The sequence below is a fragment of the Candoia aspera genome, chromosome 1 (assembly GCF_035149785.1).
Source record: "Candoia aspera isolate rCanAsp1 chromosome 1, rCanAsp1.hap2, whole genome shotgun sequence".
In the NCBI taxonomy this organism is placed as follows: Eukaryota; Metazoa; Chordata; class Lepidosauria; order Squamata; family Boidae; genus Candoia; species Candoia aspera.
Genome location: NC_086153.1, coordinates 135,147,936 through 135,171,759, shown reverse-complemented (window position 1 = coordinate 135,171,759; position 23,824 = coordinate 135,147,936). Strand labels below are relative to the sequence as shown.

Here is a 23,824-nt window from a genome sequence, read left to right as displayed (position 1 = left end):
GGACAAATAAAAGGCCAATCTCCATTATGGCTAAATGGGCAGATCATGTACAAAGAAACCAAGGGAGTAACTTAATATGTATGTCAGGAAATTCTAGGATGGAGAAGTGACTAGTCACTTTTAAAAAAGACCATAAGAGAACAAACAGTATCTTCATATGTGCAAAAATGTCAAGTTTAACCAAAAACATACTGTACATTGAGCCTATGAGAAACGGATACATTGTGCTATGTATGTTTGTAAGTACCATAACCACCCCAATGTTGGTATTTGCTCCTGCAGCAAAGATCTATCATTGTTGATTTTTAAAAAAAAAAATCTGCTGGCCTCCTCTACTTATTGTGCACACAACTGTTATTCTACACTACTGCCTTGATTGGGCAACTTTCTGACCTGATTTTAGAAATACTGTGCATATAATGTATCTTGATCTGAGCAAACCATTTGACGTCTTACCCAATGATAATCTTAGCAATTGTTGAGGTGCTAACAAAGGTGTTAGTTATACAGAATCCATCATAAAAGGATGAAGTATGATGTATTGATTTAGATGCATAATATATTGCCTAAATGATGAAAAACAATCAACTGATGACACTAGGAAGAAATGATCATTTGATTGTATTAATAGGACAGCAGCCCAAAATAGAGCAAGTGTGATGAGAGTTTAGATACCGACAGCCAAAGGTGCAGCACAATTCAGTGACCGTCTACTCACTCAGATCTACTGACATTTACTTCCAGATTGATGCCTCTAGACTGCATCGTTAATGGTGTGGAAGTACAAACATTTGACTTTCACAAAAGAATTATTAAAGAATTCTAAAGCATTTTCTCAAAAATGAGAATTTAGAATTTTCTAAACTTTTTTTTTTTTAATGAAAATTAAAAATGATTCTTACCAGCTTAGGCTGTGTACCATGAACAAATATTAAAGATCTGCCCCAAAGCGGTCTTTGTTTTTTTATCTCCTGCCATGTAGATAATGCACAATAATTTTACCGAAGTTTTTAACAGCTTTAACAAACTTTAATAGATGTTTGTTTTCTTGTTTTCTATAAGTGGATTTTGTACTTCTCATCCACAAATATTGGGCTATCCTAATCAACAATAATGAGGAAGTTATTGTCCACAATAGGCAACATGCCACTTTGTATCAGTCTAAAGGTGTTGAAAGTGTATAAAACATTATGCCAAAGAAGGCACTGACCTTGAAACTAATTATTTCAACCTAGGATCAAGTCTATTTTGAAATTGGACCACAGGAAATATGGTGAAAATGTTTTGCACATCCCTGGATTATACCAGAGGTCAGGAATCTGTGGAACTTCTCATTACACTTTTATAATCACTGAGTTGCCAAATATCATACTGCAGAAATTTAATAGCAAAGCACCAATATTTGACAGCTGATTATTTTATTATTTTAAAAATGAAATCAACAAAAAAGAGTTAAAACTCTAGTATGTTTAATATATCTATTTTATTTTAAATCCCCTAGCCCTAAAAAAAGAACAAAATAAAGCCAAACATCTCAGCCTTCTTTCCTGCAGTGACATCACCATGCCACTGGAATGCCCTCTGTGATCTTCCACACACAAGCTGTGGAAAATAATGGAAAGTGTGGCTCCCAGACCAAACAAGATTGCTAATATAACTTGTTCCTTTTGAGCACCAAAACAGAAGGATTCCTCTTCCTGCTAATGTAAAGCTGTCCACAAATGGCCTTTCAAATTTCTACATCAAAATATGTGAACAAAGAAAGGAGATGGCGAATTTCAAAGAATTTCTCCAAAGCAGGATTCCCCTTAGCAGCACTACTGAAAAATCCCAGTGGAAATTATCTCATCATGGCATCTTTAGGATTTAACTGAAGTCAGGAAAGCCATAGAGCTCATGGACTTTTGGAGAGATGAGGGTATCAGGAAGGATAGCATATCTACATATATATCTTGCACAGGTGTTTATGGCAAACTGGACATGATGTCATCAAGCAAATGCATCATGACACCTAAAGTATGTAAGTTGTGTCATTAGTGTGATCATATCATGATATACATGTCATTATTTGCTCCCCTTGTAAACACCCATGACTCCTTTTACACACTTCATGTATAAAAAATTGCCTTCTCTTTTGAAAGAATGTCTAAAGCTTGAAAAAATGTAGGAGAATTTCTCTGACTGCCATGATCTGGAAGGAACAGACTATTTGATCATGCCTCCAAGCTAAGTATCTATGGAAAGAAAGAAAGTTTTGAAATTCAGCTCCAGATTCACATTCCCCGTGATAATGATAGAGTTGTTAGCTGTAACTATCTGCTAGCAGACCAAACATTTCTAGTGGACTACATTTGCCCATCCCCTGCAATCTCCTCAAATCTGCCTTAGAGCCTTAGAAAAATCAAGAAAACCTTTGGGGTTGCACAAAATGGAAGTCACCCAGCATAACACTGGATATGGACCTCTGAGCAATCTTTTTGAAGAAAATTCCACACAAAGTTCACCTTAGATCAGGAATGGGGAATGCATAATTCATATTATGAACACAGCCCTCATTTTATGGACCCAGGGGAAACACTGATCATATACCAAAGTTCAGTGGCAAAACCAATTATTTTCAGTGATGCAATTTTCTGCCTTATTTAAGCACACCTACAAAGCAAAGTACAAAACAAAATCCCCAAATTTTCTGCCTCACCCAGGACATAAGTGTGTCACTAGACATACCCCTCTAGTCTTCTAAGTCTAAAATAAAAATAAAAATAAAAATACATGAAGTACATCCCCGAACTGAAAAAGAAAACCAATAAATCCCTGGCTTAGGTTATAAAAAGAGCCATCTGTTTCTCTACCCGTTCCAAAAATATAGTATTTTAAGAAATAATGGTCCTCACTCACTGAAGCTAGACATTTGTTTCACTTGGCATCTTGGGATTTTAAAGCAGACTGATGGGGAATGATAACTCATGCAAATTTTATTTTGGATATTGCAGTGGACACAGTAGCTACTTGGTTGGTGACTGAGAAATATCATCAGAAAAGCAACAGCATAACTTATGCTTTTGTTAATAATAATACATTTGTTGGGTAACAACATAGTTCCTTTTTTGTCAACTCCTGACATAGTTTGTCCTCAAGCACCAACTAATAATGAAACTAATTAACCTCTGCTTTATAAAGGTTCCTTTTATTTCTTATTCTAAACCAAAAGACAATAGCAATCACTTGTTAAGGATACTATTAACCAAAAGACTCCATAAAGAAATGAATGTGCTCTTACCAGCCTGGTACTGTATGCCCCTTTCCATGGAAAGTGCCAGCAGCATTTAGGTAGTTTGAAAGTAGAGTGATTGGTAACACTAAAAGAACAAATGTCTGCTTCAACTCAGCAAACTTGCAAGCAAAGAATGCTTTGCTACAATTATATCCTTAAATGTTTTAAAGGACACACAAACATGCACCTTCACAAACATATTTTTTTTTGCTGCAGGATATAGGAAGAAATAACAAGCTTGCTCGAACCTATTTCATATCCTGCAGTCTAGATTTATATTAGAGTTAGCACATCAAAATGTGAAAAAATTGTGTTAGATAGGAAACCCATGAAACAAAATGCTATACAACTTGAACATAGGAGAGGGGAAGGGCTGAATAGACAACAGCGAAAAGAGTTAATATATTAAGCCAATGGCCATAGATTTTATATTGCATAGTTGTCAGCTAAGGAATTTCGGAATGTTGCAACCTCATCCCTAATAGCTGTGAAATAAATATTTTCCTGACCAAATGACTACTCTTTTCCAAGAGGACTACAATACTCTGATCAAAAGAAAATTGAGTGGGAGAAAATTCCCAGGAAAGTAAAGGAATCATAGGTTCTGTTATATTTTTAATACACACATAGAATCATTTCAAAATGCTGGGTACTTATTTTGCAAAAGAGATATTGGAAAATATTGATAAGGATTAAGCAACTCAGGCTATAAAATCCACCATGGATTCAGTGAAAGCAAATATCATGGTCTGTCCAAATGGATTCCATCAAAACACAGATGGGCTGCAATGATTACATCTCCTAATGTGTGTACACAGCAATGTGCACAAAGAATAGTAAATTCAGGAAAGAAGTATTCAAAAAAGGTGTGCATATTTCAGATACACACACACACATATACAGTATATATATATACACATACAAACACATCATGATATTCCGTCTTGGGATAAGTAACATTATGCAAAGCACTCAAAAAAAAAGTAAGCATTAGTAAGCAAAAGACATTGAATACAAGAGATAAAACGAAAGAAAAAGTAACGTAACTGATTTAATTTACAACACCATTTACTATTTTTTATTTATTCATTTAGTCGCTTCCGACTCTTCGTGACTTCATGGACCAGCCCATGCCAGAGCTTCCTGTCAGACATTGACACCCCCCAGCTCCCCCAGGGACGAGTCCGCCACCTCTAGAATATCATCTATCCATCTTGCCCTTGGTCGGCCCCTCTTCCTTTTGCCCTCCACTCTCCCTAGCATCAGCATCTTCTCCAGGGTGTCCTGTCTTCTCATTATGTGGCCGAAGTACTTCAGTTTTGCCTTTAATATCATTCCCTCAAGTGAGCTGCTCCATAATTTTCTACCTTTGTACTCCTTCCTTCCATCACATCCATACATAACTTCATCCATTGCATTTTCTTTTCAAAATTTCATTAATAAACTTCTTACCTCTTTTTATGAGGATTTCTTCAACATAATCTTTTCACAACCTTCTCAATCTTCCTCTCTTTCAACCCATTCACTCTTCCTTCATATATGTGACTTGCAATTTCATCCTATTCATTTTCTCTGTAAGATCAAACAACCTCAATATACCTCTTCCTTTCACTTTTGATTTCAATCCATGTTCATTCATCACCCATTCATTCTTGATCCTATCTTTTTTTGGTTGTACCACTTAAACTTAAGTACCTCATTCCCACAGCAATTAAGTTACTTTTATGTTTCTTCTGACACACCCAGCTCTCACTTCCATATAACGAAGTGGGTAGAAGCACCCTATTATATACATTTTAGTTTCTTTGAACATTCATTCTCACAAAAGATCACGTGCTATGCATTTTCTTTCTACCAGCATTTGCATATCTTAATATTTCTCCATCCATTTTCTCATCTTTTGTAAACATTCTTCCAAGGTACGAACAATCAATCTCCTTACTCTTCTTTTTTATCAGTTATCTGTAACTTAAATCACTTCATTTTTCCAATCACACACAACTAATTATGATCCATTTATTTTCAGGTTTGTAACATTTAGACCTTTTACCTTCAAAGTCACAATTCTCTGTATACAATGGTAGTCACCAGATGAGCCAGTAATTATTGACTTCTGCTACCCTTTATGGTCAACTGAGTTTTCAAATAATGCTTTTTAGTTAAGGCAGAGGAGGCGATGACTAAGTCATCAGCCTTAGTTGAACCCATACCACATGCAGCATTCCCTGCTAATGGTAAGGATATATTACTAAGTTTTTGTCCATATATTTAGCTGGTAATTGTTTAGCGGAATGGTAATGAATTTTTGTTCTTTCTCATCTTTAGTATTTCTGAAGAGCTATTAGAGCATATTTACTAAGGTTCTACAGATCCTTGAAAGAGATGCTTCAGAATGTGAGGGAATGCATAAAAAGCCCATCTTTTCAAAACGTTCCAAGTAGCTGTATCTTTTTCTATGCTGACACAACTGCTTGTGATGGGTGGTTTGTTTATTTCTTGCCCAGCCTTAGTCCCAATTCCATCTCTGATTTTTTTAGGAAGAGGTCACATCAGTGGGTTGTCATTTTGGGGGGCTGCAGTACCACAAAGGTTTGAGAACCTGAATTTATTCTACTGTTTCTGAAATTTAATTTCACTCTCCTCCTACAAAACCTTGCTTTCATTTCACATTTATATTGTGGACATACCGATTAGACTTTTTCTCTATGTTGTTTTCATTTTTTTATATGTATTCTTTGTTATAAGATGAATTTCAGGAACCCTTTGTTATATAGTAAACAGAATGAGAGAGAGTAAGAGACAGGTTCAGAGACCATTTAAATTTGAAAATTGCTACAGAGAAGCTGAACAATGAAGGAGTACATACTTCCAGCCAAATTGTCTCTTCATATTCTATTTTTGTGAGTGCTCTTTAGCAAATGAAAAATGCACCCAGTGAATAGGGATGTTTGATGAAATCCTTAGATTGAAAGTGACACTTTATCATGGGGTTACTTTTGCTGAGTTTTACGCCTTCTGACTGGAAGGTATTGCCATTTAAGCAAGCAGTTGTTTTACCCAAAGGGCTGAATGGTGATATAAACAAAATATTTTTATGTGAAATTGTCAATTTCATAGCAAAAGTTTGTGTGCACAGCACGTTTGGTCACAAAGGGTAAAATTAAAAGCTGGGTAGAACAAATAAGGACCATGCCAATGAAGCATAGTAGTTGAATAGTGATTTTGACTGATACAGGAGAAAAGCAGGGGAGGAAGCAACAGTGATACCTGTTGATTAAACCATCACATTCCATAAAAGTACCAAAAGGAAAAAGCTGATGGCATTATTTGTACAATGACCCAATAATTAGTAGGAACATATCATACATGTTTACCTACATGCCATCACATTATTCTGTCTTGGGTAAACAAAGTTCTTTAAAGCATAGGAAAAAAGTAGTAAATACTAAGCTAAAGAAAATTACAGTCTGAGAGAAGAAAAAGAAAAGGCAACGTCACTGAAACTAGTTTACATAAGCACTATTAGCTTGCTTGCTTGCTTATATGGTTGTTTGTTTATTAACAGATTAATGTGGCTGCCCAATCAACATGTGACTCTGGATGGCTAATAATAAATAAAATAAACTCAATAATAATTTAAAAATCAATTAAAAGCAACATTTCATTCACAGAGCAAACCCAACAAACAAGCAATTGCCTTGCCAAGCACCAATACTTGGGGGAACAGTCTGGTCTTTAACATCCTAGATCAGGGGTGTCCAACCCGCGGCCTGCATGCGGCCCTGAACAGCTAGTAATGCGGCCCCAAAACATTATTTTGCAATTTTTTTCACAACTCATACTTTTCAATCAGCCCGGCAGGTGACAGCAGCCAAGGGAGAGTCCAGCAGAGGGCAAATGTGGGCATTGAACAAAGAGGAGGCCTGGGAAGGGCGGCGGGTGTACTGCAAGCCACAAGGTGGAGAAGCGAGTTGCCGATTGGCCAGCCCTGGATTGCTGCTGGGGTGAGTGTGCCATCAGGCGTTTGCAGCAATGGGCAAGAAGCACGAGGTGGGCTGCTTTCTTTTCCTGGCAGGGCTGGTGAGGCTTAGCCTATAAATCTCTGCACCAGGAAGCCAGGACAGGGGACTGCCTGCCCAGCCCTCTCCTCCCAAAGGAGGGGTTTGGGAGATGCGGTGCTGGAGGTCGCCTTCAGGGAGAAAGTGTGAAAGTTTGCATATCAAAGGTAGAAAAATGGGGAACTAAGCCACATTGCACTTGAAAAATTTAGCTCCTCTATGTCCCTGACATCTCTTTTGGTGCTAGAAAACAGCTTTTGCTGGATCTTTAGCAGTCCAAATCAAGAAGTTTCAAGGGGACCCAATGATGTCAATACTATGGGTCTGATGTTGAAGAAAGACAATTACACAATAAACATTTATCTGAGAGCAGCTGAAGTCTACGTTAATAGCAATAGTCTCTGTTTCCTTCAGTTCTCTTCCTGTTTTCCTCTATATTTCTCACCAGGCCTAACCAATTAATAGCTAAGTAATTTATGATTTGGTTGCAACTAATAAACCCAAGAACCATTATGTCCCGGATCATCAGGGCCCCTACAGTAGACTATGTCCATGGATTTCCAAAATTAAATAGGACATTGGTTTTCTTTTTTAAAATATTCTTAAGAGGGAAAAATGCCCCAGAATTCATGAAACTACCAAATCTCACATTTTGTATTCTGATATGGGGTTTTTTGAGATCTACCATGGCAGCAGTGAACTGTAAATTTACTCCAACACTTTTTTGCTCAGATGATGGTGTTTGTCCTGATAAAAAAGCGATTTTTCAAAAATCAGTTTGTCTCACCAGACTATAGCCAGGCAAATTGAAGAAACAGGAAAATCTATCGAAAGTGGTTTGACGAGTAAAGCTGCGAATTTCAAATTTTATGCTTTGGCGATGGATGAAAGTACTGATGCTACAGATACAGCTCAACTTGCCATTTTTATTAGAGGTATTGATAACGAATATGTTACCAAAGAAATGGCGGTAAAAATGACATTAAAGTGATTTTCTTTAACCATTGTCAACATGTCTGGTATATCTACTGATGGCGCCCTGGCGATGGTTGGTAAAAGTGAGGGACTTACAAAATTGATAGAAAATGATGCAAGTGCCAACGGCAACTCACATTTGATGAAGTATCACTGCATTCTACCATACATCAAGAAAATTTATGCGCAAAAGCTTTAAAAATGGATAATGTCATGCAAATTGTCATCAAAGCCATGAATTTCATAAGGGCCAAGGGACTGAATCATCGCCAATTACAGGAGTTCCTTAAAAGTATGGATGCTGATTATGGGGACATCTTCTACTTTTCTGAAGTATGGTGGCTAAGTCAGGGTAAAATGCTGAAAAGATTTTATGATCTGTGAAATGAAATCAAGTTGTTTATGGAATCAAAAAGAAAATTTGTGCCAGAACTTGAAGATAAAAAAATGGCTCACAGATTTAGCGTTTTTGGTGGATGTGACTGCTCATTTAAATGAGTTAAACATGCATCTTCAAGGTGAAAACCAACTTATGACTGCAATGTTTCAAACCATAACAGCATTTGAAATGAAAATTAAAGTATGGCAAGCTCAAGTTATAGAAAATAATTTTATACATTTTAATACGTTGGCTAAACACAGTCCTGTGAACAGCGAGAATTTGAGAACAGGTTTCAAGATTTCCTGAAAAATCATCAATATTTTGGTATATTTTGGACTCCATTTTCAGTCAAAATAACTACATTACCTCTGAATTTTCAAATGGAATGCATAGAGTTGCAATCAGACATTCAACTCAAAGAAAAAATTGATCATGTCTCTCTACTGGACTTTTATAAGACCTATCTTTCCACAGAAAAATATCCCTCGCTTCACAATCACGCCTTATTCATGGCATCACTTTTTTGCAGCACGTACATTTGTGAGCAACTATTTTCAAGGATGAAGCATACGAAGAGTAAAATTAGAATTAAAATTTCTGACGAGCACCTTGATAACTCACTGAGAATTGCAACCACTTTCATCAAACCAGACATTGATGCATTAGTTTTACAAAAACAAAGTCAAATATCCCACTAGTTTTATGTTGCCCTCTTTTTTAAAACTTTATAATGAAAAATATAAAAAAATAAATGGTTTTATTACTTATATACATTGACTATATTATATATATTTATGTGTGGCTCAAGACAATTCCTCTTCACTCAGTGTGGACCAGGGAAGCCAAAAGGTTGGACACCCCTGTCCTAGATAAAACGGGAAGGTTGGGGCTATCTGAATCTCAGGGAATATGCTGTTCCATAGGATAGGTACTGCAACACAGAAGGCATGCTTCCTGGGTGTCATGGCATTGTTTAATAGAGGGGACCTGGAAGACTACCCTGCCAGGCCTCATAGGACAAACAGAAATAATCAGAGACAGATGGTCCCGCAAATAACCTGGCCCCACCCCATGAAGGGCTTTATAGGTGATAACCAGCATCTTGAGTTGCAGCCAGAAGTCCACTGGAAGCCAGTGCAACTTGTGGAGGTTCTTACATGGGTGAACCAAGGCATACCCACATCTACCTGTGCCTTGCATTATGGACCAGTGGCAACTTTTGAGTGGTTTTTAGGGGCAGCCCCATGTAAAGTGCACTACTGTAGTGCTCACAGATGGTAAGCAAAGCATGATTGACAATGAGCAAGGCCTCCCAGTCTAGGAAAGGGCACAATTGGCACAAAAAATGGAGCTGTGCAAAAGCCCTTCCTACTCCTTGAACAGGAGCCAAAAGAAAAGGAAGACCTGGGGGAGTGCTACATCATACAGAGCCAAAAATGGCAAATGCTCAATTCAGAGAGGTCCCAGAAGGATATAATGACTGATGGTGTGAAAAGCCATTGAGAGATCAAGGCTGGCCAGGATGAATGCATCCTTACTATCCCAGTCCCTCCAGAGATCATCAGCAAGTGCAACCAATACCATCTCAGTACTATAATGATCACTGAATCCTGACTGAAAGATATCCAGACAATCTGCTTCCTCCAGAGTCCTCTGTAGCTGCAGCCTAACCACCTTCTCAACAACTTTCCCCGAGAAATAGAAGTTGGAGACAGGACAAAAATTGTCCAATACTGAGCATCTTTATTTGACAAATGTCCAAAATATTTCACATGGTGGCCCTAAAGGTCCTCATCTAAAACCTAATGGCTTCTCCAGGATTCACAAGCAGGGAGAGGTGTCGGAGGTTTGGCCCCAGAAGTCATAAAAACCCCTTCTGGGCCTTTTCCTCTGTCATGGGTTGTAAAGCAGGGAGGGGGGAGACTTGATTGATGTGAGTGAGAGCTGGAAACATCACAGAGCCAGCAAGAATTAGAAACTTCACAGACTCAGCAAGTTGACACCAGAATGCTGTGGCTAAAGTGTTATCTGCCAACGGGCAGTGAAGAATGTTGCTGAAGCCCATGTTGTAAAACTGAAGGCAGTTGTAAATATTCAATTTCAAGCAAAGGCGGGGACTTGGGTCTGATAAAAGAAGAGGACAGGGGAAAATACAATTTCTTGAGTCTTTAGATGCAGAGGTCAATGGTACTGTATCTTTCAATAAATGAAATACTTTACTGAGACCTGACTGGTTCCACAGAGATTTCTTACTATTGCGATATCTGAACCCACATTCCTCACAAGAGGCTGCACATGTACAGTCCAAGCAGTGACTAAGGCTTCAGTGAAATTGTGTACCGCAGCCTCAAGAATAACCTCAAGCTCCCTATAGAACCCAATAGAGTCCATTAAGTACCCAGGTCAGACCAATTGAGTAGGTTCTATTTTCCCACCATGAGGGCAGCCTAGGAGAATTCCAATGCAATCAGAGAGTGATCTGACCATGACAAGAGATTGATGCTTATTTCTCCCATATCTAAATCACATTGCCACTGACCTGAGACAAAAAAATAGATCTAATAGTCACAGAAAGCAACGCTGACTAATCCTATAACAACTTTTGAAATAGTGGAAGCTATAAAAAGAACTAAATTGGGAGAAGCATCAGGCCCTGATGGCTTACCTGCATTATATTATAGATGTTTTGAGGATAAGATTCTTCAACCTTTTAAAAGACTGATGAATTCTATTTTGTTAGGCTCCGCAATGCCAGATTCATGGAAAGAAGCTAATATTGCACTTCTACCAAAGGAAGGTCAAGACCCTTCTTTGATTAAGAATTACAGACCAATTTCATTGCTGAACAATGTCCATAAAATATTTGCCTCAATACTGGCTGAAAGAATGAAGAAAGTTTTACAGGAATTTATTCACCACGATCAGTGTGGGTTCTTACTCAAAAGACAGCTAAAAGATAATGTAAGAATTGCCTTGGATATTATAGAATATTTACAATATCATAATGAGTGTCAAGAGGCTCTTATTTTCCTAGACGCAGAGAAAGCCTTGGATAATTTGAACTGGAGTTTCATGTTTAAAGTCTTGGCAAATATGGACTTTGGAGAGTATTTTATTCATGGAATTAAGTCAATTTATACACCTCAAAAGGCAAGGATCACTGTGAACGATGAGTTAACCGATCCATGTCATGTACAAAAAGGAACAAGACAAGGATGTCCTTTGTCGCCTTTGCTCTTTATTTTGGTGTTGGAAGTTTTTAATAGAGATATTAGACGAGACAAACAAATAAAGGGCTTAAAGATCAAAAAAGAGGTCTTTAAACTGAGGGCTTTCACTGATGATTTAGTTTTGACACTACAGGATCCTTTGGATACTGTCGAACATCTGATGAAGAAATTTAAAGAATTTGGGTCATTGGCGGGACTTAAAGTAAATAAACAAAAAGCAAAGATGCTGACCAAAAATATGACTTTGTCCAATCAAGAATTATTGATAGGTAAGACTTGTTTCAAGATTGAAAAAAGGTTAGATAACGGGGGTGATTTTATCAACCAAGAATAGTATGTTGTTTCAGAATAATCATGTTAAAATTTGGAATGATGTGAAAAAAGATCTGTTAAGATGGGAAAAACTACAACTGTCTCTTATGGGGAGAATATCTGGGATTAAGATGACACCTAGGACGTTGTTTCTTTTTCAGACCATACTGATTTTGACAACAGATTTACCATTTAAACAATGGCAGAAGGATATCTCTAAGTTCATTTGGCAAGGCAAGAAACCCAGAATTTAATATAAATTGTTACAAGATGCCAAAGAACAAGGCAGTTTGGGTTTACCTGATTTAAAATTGTACTTTGATGCCTGTTGTTTGCTTTGGATGAAGGAATGGATAACTTCGAAGAACAGGAAGTTATTGCAACTTGAAGGACATGAATTGAGATTTGGGTGACACACCTATTTGTGGTATGACGAAGTTAAAGTTAATAAAGATTTTAAGAACCATTTTGTTAGGAGTGTCATAATGAGGGTTTGGAATAAATATAAAGCAAGACTGTCTCCTAATGTACCATTGTGGTTGTCACCTCATGAAGCATCTGTTAGAAGAGAAAATGTGGGGAGAACAAGCTGGTTAAATTATAAAAATTTGTTAAACTTTGAGGAGGGTGAACCTAAGCTTAAAACAAGGGAACTGTTAGAGTTGGACAGTTTTGCATGTCATCAGTTTACATATGTGCAATTGTCAGAAAGTTTTAAAGTAGATAAAAAGAATTTTAAAGTTGTCAATGCAAGAACTCAATTTGAAATGGAACTCTGTATAAATGATGAACATGTTATCACAAAGATGTATAAAATGCTGTTTCAGATGAATTTAGAAGATGAACAAGTTAAAGAATATATGATTAAATGAGCTAAGAACTTTGGACACGATATTATGTTGGAGCAATGGGAGAACGTGTGGAACAAAGGTTTGAAATTTACTTTGAATTATAACTCAAAAGAGAATTTTTATAAAATGATGTATCGTTGGTATTTAACTCCTGATAAGCTGTCAAAAATGTGTAATGGAGTAACTAATGTTTGTTGGAAATGTTCTCTTGGTGAACATCTTTGGTGGACTTGTGAGAAGGCCAAAAATTTTTGGGATCAAATATGTGTTAATATTCAAAAGGTCCTTAAAGTGGACTTTAAGCAGCTCGAGAAACAACATGGGACTTTGCTCTTATACATGATTATAGCAGCAAGACTTTTATATGCACAAAGATGGAAAGAACCACAAATTCCTACAGTGGAGGAATGGATGATTAAACTGATGGAACTGGCCCAAATGGCAAAGTTAACAGTGTTGATAAGGGAAAATACCGTGTCTAGATTTGTTGCTAATTGGCAACCACTTTTAGACTATTTGCTTGTGTCAGAAAAAAATGAAGTTTTGATTATGGGTTTCATGATTAAATGGTTTGATTTGATAGAAATAATGTTACTAAGGTTTAACTAATGGTAAGAGATTATATTTGTAAATGCATTCATATCTGTATTGGAGAAGGTCGGAAGTCACTTTCTGTTTCTGTTCTCTCTCTGTGCCGCACTTTTATAGTGTTTCTTTTTTCTTTAGTTCTATACTCTATCTGTTCTATATTCTATATTTTGTATTTTAACTATACTCTGAAAATTATTAAAGTTCTTTAAAAAATAGATCTAATGTTTGAGCAGTGCTGTGAGTCAGGTCAGGTCGGTGGTTGTTATGGTGGAATGAACTCCTGAACTGCCTCCAACTCCACATTCAGCTTGATTTCAAGGCAGCTTGAAATCTCCCAAGATCAGGAGTCTAGGCAATTCTACTGCCAATCCGGTATAGAACATAAGAAGGATGACTTTGATGGAGATATCATTTGCTATATCTTTTGATTTCTCAGCCAACGATCTTTTATCATCTACATACAAAAGTACACATACATTCATATCCCCACCTGTACTGTCATCACAAACATTCCATATAAATTATTCACAATTACATTAAACAGCCAAGGGGACATGTCTTACTCTCCACTGAATGTTGAACTCTTCACTAAATAATCATGCATGCTTTACTTCCATCATATATGACTCTTATTGCAGTCAGCAACCAACCTTTGATTCCATATTCATGCAAAATATTCCATGATTTAAGTCTATTCATTTTATCATATGCCTTCTCTAAACTGAAAAATATACAATCGACTTTCTTTCTCACATTTATACATTTTCAGTGATTTTATGTTAGAATTGAAGCTGGTGAGATGGAGTCTCTGATTCTCATGCTAGAGAATGCCATTCTGTAAACAAAGGACAGATGTTAGATAACCTCAAAGGCAATCAATAAAACTACAGAGCCACTGATTCAAAAAAAAGTAAAAAGAGACCCAGGATTTAAATCTGTGAACTAAGATAGATAGATAGATAGATAGATAGATAGATAGATAGATAGATAGATAGATAGATAGATGGCAGGAATCTGTTAGACAAAGAACTACTTCCAACTGCTTCCAAATATTCACCAAACTACTGACTTATCTAATTTTCTTATGTCTGCTTGGAACTGTCACACCTCAGCACAGGACAATAAAAGCAAAAATAGTTAAGCAAAAATAGGACTTCTATTAATCCCTCCAACCTCAGATAAGAATATCAAGATACTAAAATGGTGTGGGGATTATTTATTGAAAAGTCACCAGATGAAAATTTAATCACTATAAGCAGCTATAGAAATTATTCTAACAAAGTTAGGTTTCAAAATAACACTATAGATCTTATTTTCATGCTATCAGTAGTTTACCTTCTCCTATCCAATTTACTGTCCTGACTCAAAAGCAATGAAACTTCTCTAAGAAATAGGATATACTGTATGCATGCGTGACTGTGTGTGTATGTATGTTTGTCAATCAGCTGTAACCACATGGAGAAAAAAATGTATCAGATTAGTACTTTGCTGAATTTTCCACTGTTCCCTAAATAAAGGAACTTTTAAGAAACAATAACAAAATAAATTATTTGAATTATGAAAACTGGTACTTTTGGGGTGTACAAAGTAACCTTTTAAGGATATAAAAAGCTGATATTATATTTGCAAGATAGGTCTCTGATCAAACTCCAGTACAAAAAGGCTTGCCTAGTTTTGATAATGTATATAATATCTTTTATAATGGTTTATGTGAGATATAAACAACTGGAAGATGGAGATCCCACATTAACACATGATAAAGGTTAAAAGAAATCTGGTTTATAGACCCCACCTGGCACAAAGCATTTTCTGTTGATGCATTTCCCATTGTACAGGGAACAATAACCACATTCGTCCAACTGTCAGGCACAAATGCAGCTTTCACACACATGTTGAAAAAAATAACAGAATCACTCCATAAGCAAACCACATCCATATTTAAACATTTCTCCAGTTATACCATTTATATATGTAAACTTATAGCTTTTCACAGCAGTTATAAATGCCTTTTCAGCTCTTTTTCTTGGGTATTAACAAGTGTTACATTTGTTTTAATTTCACTCTTCAACATATCACTATCATTCCCATAGAAATCTCTAGAATTCTCCTTCCAGCATTCCCTTACTCCATTTTTCTCCCCAATCACTTCCTCACTATTATTCCATTAATTCTGCTGGAGGTTACTTGTTTTGCCTGCTTCAACAATTTCTAAAATATTATTTTAAAATTTCCATTAAAATCATTTACACTTTTTCTTAATCTTAACACTACCTTGTTCTCTTTTACATTATATGCAACCATCTTTGCCTATATATAATCATTATACAATAGTTTCTCCTCATACTCATTTTTGCAGGAATTTTTCTCTTATATGCATTACATTTCTCATCCATAGCCTTTTTTATTTCATCATTTCACCAAAGCATCCTTTTTCATTCTCTCATTAGAAAAACTTTATACATCATAATTCTTTTTAGTGTGTTCCTAGCTGCTTCTCTATCTTTCCTTGTGTCCTGTTTCCATACATTCTGCTGGGAGATTAATCTATTTTCTGATAGTTTTTCATACAGGACTTATATTTTCATCTCTTGCAATTGTTCTACTTTCTTTTACTTCTTTCCCTTTCTTCCATGTCCATTATTTCTCAAGATCTATTCTTGTCACTATCAAATAATGGACTGTCTCACATTCAGAACCTCTCATCATTTTGTTTCTTTCACTAATTCTCCTAATCTTTCATCACAAACAACAAAATCAATCATACTTTCTTATTAATTTACCTTGTGTACACATGAATGGTCTTATGCTTAAACCAAGTATTTCAAACAAACATATTTTCTAAAAAGATTCTGAGTAAAAGGTTGTTGTTGTGGAGAAAATAGGAGGAGGAAGGAGTATTAGGTATGTTCGCCGCCTTTAGTTATTTATAAAAAAATAAAGGCGGGATAGAAAATAAACAAAATAAATAAATAAATAAGCAGTAAGCATTCACATTCATTTTGGGGTTTATGAATGACTAAATCGCTTTTTCTGTAGTTTCTCATCTCCTTTCCACCTATCTATTTATGTCAGCTGCTAAAATTATTTTCCCCCAGATTCCATTCATTCAGAATGTTGTGTAATTTTTCCCAGAACTCATATTTGATTCTTCTATTATCACCATTCATTGGAACAGAACATATATTCATCAACAATGCATGGATTCCTATTTTCATATGCTCCTGGAACAACCTACATGACACCAATTTATACTTTCTGACATACATTTTAACCCCCTTCAATCATAACTAAATCAACACCTTTGCTTCCCTGCATGTAGTCATTACTACATTCCAGAAAATCAGGCCATGGTCATTTAAATCTATTATATCCTTCTACTTTTTTTTAGTTTCATATACACACATTTTTTTTTCATTCATTCACCATTTATCTTTATCATTTAGTCTTTTTACATGCTAAGTCACAGACTACCAGATGCCATCATCCTTACCAGATGCATCATACCTTAAAAGCTAATAGTGTAAAATATGGATAGTGAACATTGTGTATTGTAAACCTCAGTAGGTAGACCAGACCAGGAAATCCAGGAAATCTGGTCTATCTGTTATAGACCAGATTGGTACTCTAACAAAACCTTGAAAGTCTGATTGTGCTCTACCTCCTCTTTTTTCTTATACACACAGTCCTTGGGCTACAACCGCTCGTTTAGCAATCATTCAAAGTTACGAGAGCCCTGAATGAGGGAGACGTATGATTAGTCCTTGGAGTTCCAGCCATTGCAGCGTCCCTACGGTCATATAATTGGGTTCCATGTGCTTGGGTTCCCAGCTTGCAATTACGTCACAGCGAGCCGCAGTCACCTGATCACCATTTGTGACCTTCCCACATGTAAAGTCAATGGGGAAGCTGGCAAGAAAGGTTGCAAGTTGCTCCTACTGCTTTTTTTCCTGAGGAGCCCCACTATGGAGTACGAGATCCCAGGGATCTCTTACTCCGTAGCACCACACCCATCCACGCTCCGTAGTGCATAATTGTAGTGAATAACTATTTTCTGTTAGAGCATGAATAGGAATCTACACCTGTGCACAAAATCTTAATAATGTAGTGATCTTAGTGTTGCAGAAAATTTAAATAGAAGTGATCATAAAGGTAAAAATAGAAGTAAAATAGAGGTGATTAAGATTCTTAATTTTTTCATTTATATGGTAAGTTACATCATTGGAACCACAAATGGTAGGAGCCATACAGATCCATTACAGTATAACATGGCTAATCCACATGTTGTTCACAGAATTTAATTTTTTTTTTAATAAATTCAAATAGCTGAAAGAATGCAAGATTACCAAACCTCATTACTTTCTGAATTCCTGTCTGAATTATTTCAAGAGTTTTGGGCAGGGTTTTTGTTGCTGCTGTTGTTCTTTAATGAATGCTGTGGCTGCATAACGTCGTGAATGCCATCAGAATAAGTAACACAAGGATTATAACGACTTATTTATTTATAAAAATATTTGTCCAAAAGACTCTTATTAATGACAACAATTAATTAAACTAGCATATCCTGAATTGAGAGGTTCAGTGAGGAAAGGATATTTTCACAAACAAATAGGCTTCCTTGTTAGGTGGCAATCCTCTTATCACAATGGAATTCACATCAGAGTGAATATGCCTTGGGCTGTACTGTTAAGCAGCATCCTCCACTCTCTTACTGTTTGGAAGCCCTACTGAACTTAATGGATCTTTTATCTGAATAGACAAGTATAGGAGTAAGCGGTTAAAAGGTAAGTCACCAGCGAGGAAGTGCTAGAAGAAAATTAGATTAGGAAACATTTCTTCTTTTATATAGAAGATTATCCATACATCTTCTTACTTTAACTTATAAATCACAAAATATAGGAGTCTTCTATTGCTGCAAGGCATTTTATAGGGACTTTTCTTCTCATTTTTCAGGTTCAGACTGCTGACAATCTTAATTGACATTCTTGCCCCCAACTGGTTTAAGAAGGAAATAATAATAAAAAAATGATTTTGCATTAATTGCTAACTTAGGCCTCCTTTCACAAAATCATTTGATTCGCTTCATAATAGAATAACGCTGTATATACTGTTTCAAATTTAAACCTTGCTAATAGTTACTTTAACTGCTTATAATATGACAAAAATTATCATGAATTGGACATGACTTTTGTTCAGTTATTAAGTTCTTATCATGTCAAGTGAAGTGATTTGCAGCAAAAAAGCTTCTGCTGGATTTTTAAAAAACCTTTCTTGCAATGTGATGCCATGCTGTGTTAATTTCTCTCCTTGGAACAATATCAATGGTTGCCATAGTACAGATATTATAGAAATGGTAGATAATGAACCAAAAAAGAAATTCAAATAGAGAACTTGAAATTTCATTTTAAAAAGGGACCACAGGCTGTAACTCTGATATGGCAAATGAAGCCAGCCTTCACAATTATTATATATTACTAGAAGAGTGATTGTACTTAAAATAAAAGTGCAACTATATCAGATAATAACTTTGAAAGGTCTCCCTTGAGAAGTGCTGATACCAAAAATAAAAAGGGAAAACATGAAAACTTATGTGTGTGGATGTGATATAGAAATAGGACAGGTGAAGGAGCATCCAATAAAAGATCAATTAAATCAATATGCAACACAATTTGAAAGCAGCATGAATTAATGCTTCTAATGTAAAGGAAAGAAGAAACAGAGAAACCTCACTTCCCTCAGATGTGAGTTTCACAATAAGCATGCTGTCAAAACACTGAGTATTCATGAACGCATCTCAAGATAGTGAGCTTATGATAACAATTTTAAGTTCCTATGGAAGGATACAGTCCTTCAGAAGCCTAGCTCTAAACCATTAAGGTCTTGAAGGTCATGGACACAGAACTCTAGCCTTTGTACTATACACTAGCAATAATTTGTGGACAGTTTTTGGTTGGATGTAACTCCACCTTTTCCGCATTGTTACTTTAATCTCTGATGTTGTCTAAGAGCAATTCTATCAACAGAATCAACTCTCTGTCCCATAGCAAAACCAGCATTTCACCAGACTTGCTAGCTCACTAAGTATGTTCAGAAAGATCAACCTTCTAAGACTGACTGATTTCATAGGTTCCTCAGCCCTGCAGAGTGATCCAGTGAACATGATCTGCCCATAACAGAGGTATTTCAAAACCCTCATTCTACCTACCAATCACTTTCATCTGGATTAATAAACATGAAATGACCCATAGACTGCCATGTTAGTATTAGTGTTTTATTTGGTATACCTTTATATTTAAGTGAAGTCCAAGGCTTGTATTTCCCTGTGAGATTGGTTGGACTGAGAGAGAATGATTGGCCCAAAGACACCCAGTGAGCTTCTAGGGAGCTGAATATTAACTAAGACAAGGCCATGGAATTCTGAGCTGCTGAAGAGAGGATTTTAGCCTAAACCTGGAAATCCCCCCAATTATTCAGGGGACATAATCACTTCCTTTATAATATTTGGCACCCATTTGGTGAAATCAACAGCTGTTCTCAATCATTCTACTATTGCTGCAATGCAGTATCTACCCTGTCAATTATCCCACTTGCTTTGTGTTTTCATTTCCTTTTTCCTTTTATCTTGATTCTTCTCTTTCTGAGTTTGGCTGCCTTCTTAAAATAATCTGGAACCTGCTGGTCTGTTACATAAATGGAGAATATGCATGTGGTTCTGCAGCCCTCTGCACTGCACTCCTAAAATTTGGCTGCAAAATTTGGATAAATTTTTTTAATAATTTAAGGCTTAAATTAAACCACCCAAAGGGAAAAGGGCTCACTCCAGAGGTGTGGTGTCCCTTGGTCATACCTCCTATGGCTCTCAAAGGCAAATAATCTATTATAATCAATTATGTAGCTCAACATCAGAAGAACAATAGTATTTGTGGGATCAGAGTTTTAAATCTACACTTGGCAGTGAAACTAATAGGAAAGAGAAGGACAAAGAATGGAAGAATAAATAAAGTATAGTATAGGGATTTATATCTGAAATGGAACAATGTTCTCAACTTTGTTGAGATAGCCTTTTCTGACCTCCATTTTTCAAATGGCTGAAACCAAACATTGAAACTTTTGAGTTTCTAGATGCTACTATATAGATATGTAGTTAGAGCCAATGAATAAGTGAGACAGTAGTGAAAGAATGAGGTATGTTGGATTCTTGCTTCTCCCTTGAGAAGAAATGCAATACTACTTCTAAAATATGAACATAGTGCCTTAACAAAGGACAATAAAGATGTGGTAGTTAAAAGCATTTTTAATGATTAATGCATATAGAGTCTTTCATTAACTATTTCTTACAAATTATAGCTTCCTTTCCTTTTTCAAGAAGATAAATCATGTTTTGGTCTGCTTTTGCATATGCTATATAACTTCCATGGAGGAATAGAGGGCTTAGCTCTAGACGCCATGAGAATGAAACAACTGGGCTTGAAAACTAGATGTGTGTATGTTGTGAAAACCAATGAATATTTCTGTCATTCTTTGAAAAGTGCACTGAAAAATATATTATCAAGAAAGCAAGAACAATCTGGGCAGCAATTTACAACATACAGCTGGGAAAGAAAAAGAAAACATTGTGCAACTTACCACTTCTTCATGGGTAGCGCCTTCTACACTTATGCCATTAACCTAAACATCATAAAGGGATTATTTGAAACATTAGGCAAATAATATGAAGTTTATTGTAAGCATTAAAAAGCATCATACTTTAAAGCAAGTGTATAGAATCAACTGACCTGTATTACGGCATCTCCAATAAATAACATTCCTGATTGGTCTGCTGCAGAATGATAAAAGAATCACAAATTACTTAAGGGCCTAAAATGATGATACATGCTGCTACAAAAACTGCTGTTTTTGTGAAAGTTCTTCCTGAAACAGCATCACAGTAATTCAGAACAGCTGAAAAAAATGATAACATTTCTAAGAAAATTATGAAAGCTACTTTTCATTCACAAAATATTATCCCATATGGAACACAAATATGGTTTCTCATTAATGATAGATTTTATTAAAATATGGAGAAAGCATGATTCTTATTTTTGTTAGCATTGGTAATATAGCAAAGTAGAAATTCTGGTTCCTTTGTTCTTTCCTCCTGAAAATATGTCCACAGAATGAAATAATCAAAGAGGTTGTAGTAGGAATTTAATAAAGCTATCTAGTGTGAACTTGAATCCAGTCCACCAAAGTATTCGTTCAGCTCATAATTTGCAGTTTCTGCAAAATAAAATTAATGTGACTGCCAACTCATTGCATACCAAGGAAGCATAGAGTACCACTCATTGGAAGGGCCACATCCTTGTTTCATAGGCTTATGTCACACCACAGCAATATAATTTTCCATGTGTTTTAAATGTCTTTATTGAATATTTCTGTAATTGGGGAGGGGAAGGAATGATTAAAAGCTAAGGACTGTCAGGTATCATCTGTGAAGGATAAACGGGATATATAAAAGTTTTAATTAAAGCAAAAAGTATATTGTGCTAAGCCCATGGTGTACCAATAAATATTGATGCCTTAGTTTGAAGTGGGGCCACAAATATGAAAAACCTTTTAGGGAATGTTTGAGGGGAAAAAAATCAGGATTTTTATATTTGCTTCTAATTGTCAGTACTGTAGTAATTGGCATTTTCTGTAGAACAAGCTGGAGACAAACCAGTGTGCTATTTATTATTTATTTATATGATTTATACAGCCACCCATCTTGCACAAGTGACTCTGGGCAGTTTACAAGGATTAAAAACACAGAAATCCACAACATATAACCTCCAATGCCCAAGGATAAACTATAATGCCACTCACCAAAAAAGCACATCAGCAACAGCACATCTACCCACCTGACCTAAATGCCTGGGGAAACAGCCAGATCTTCCATGCCTTGCGAAAACCTAACAGGGTTGGGCCATCTGAATCTCAAGGGGGATGCTGTTCCACAGGGCAGGGGCTGCCACTGAGAAGGCATGACTCTGGGGTCCAACAAGATAGCATTTTTTAGAAGGGACCTGAAGCATGCTTTCTCTATTAGATCTGGTGAGGTGAGCAGAAATAATGGAGAAAGGCAACCCCACAAACAGCCCGATCCTATACCATGGAGGGCTTTATAGGTGATAACAAGCACCTTGAATTGTACCAGGAAGCCTACTGGGAACCAGTGCAGCTCATGGAACAGTGGTGTTATTACAGTATAATGAGAAACACCAAAAACTGCCTGCGCTCCTGCATTCTGGACCAGCTGAAGTTTCTGAGTCATCTTCAAAGGCAGTCCCATGTAGAGTGCACACAGTAATCTTTTTTTTTTCCCCCTGTGCTTGCACCTTCCCTCCCTTTGCTTTTCCTGTATCCTAGGAGTGAGGAACATAGCAGCTTCCAGAAGCTGCAGTTCCAATTATCATGGTCATGAGTGGGGAATGCTGAATTCCACCCACTCTACCCTGTGTTTGATAGCAGGAAGGAATGCTATTATAGAAGCATCCAAATGCAAGGCTCCACAGCTGGATCCCAAGTGTCAGGAAAGAATGAGAAAAAAGAACTGTTTCTATTGCTCAGTGACAAAATGAAAGTGACTTCCTACTGCCATCTTGCTTGCCACTGGGGTAAACAGCTGAAAGCCATCTATATGATTGTCACTCACCAATTTCCTTTCTATTTGGGTGAAATCAATCCAACAAAGTAACACAGGTGGCTTTCAAAGGAGACTGGACCCATTTACAGAGACTAAGTCTATCATGCCTGCTAATTGTGTAGGTTTTATGCTACACTGGGTTGCTATGGATTTTGCAGAGGTGTCTTCTTGGTCAATAGAAAAAGGATGCTGGGCTAGAAAAGAAAAGTCTTTAGCCTGATTTAGCAGGAATCTTAACTTTTTACTTAATTTGTCCTATTTCTAGGTTAACCAACTTCCAGACATCTTTGGGTGGCTACTTGTTTGGTTATGGCAGGAAAAAACACTCTGGTAAATTACCTGAGATCTGCTATATCCACACTGAGTAGGGAGTATCCAAATGTCCAAATGGTGTTCAAGAGCTAAGTATAACATTTCTATTTGATTGAAATGTTTAGCAGATTTTCCACTTCATCATCTTTTTAAAAGTCTTCCTGAGAAAATATGCTCC

At 36.4% G+C, this 23,824-nt stretch overlaps 1 protein-coding gene across 1 annotated transcript in view; it reads right to left on the bottom strand.

The window, feature by feature from the left end:
- The window catches only part of SNTG2 (syntrophin gamma 2), a 196,835-nt gene that overhangs the window by 113,066 nt on the left and 59,945 nt on the right, over nt 1-23,824 (bottom strand). Inside the window, exons 5-6 of the mRNA XM_063298804.1 lie at nt 21,446-21,489; nt 21,297-21,338 (exon numbers count right to left, since the gene is read on the bottom strand). Coding sequence (XP_063154874.1) covers nt 21,297-21,338; nt 21,446-21,489 — 86 coding nt within the window. The remainder of the gene's footprint in view (nt 1-21,296; nt 21,339-21,445; nt 21,490-23,824) is intronic.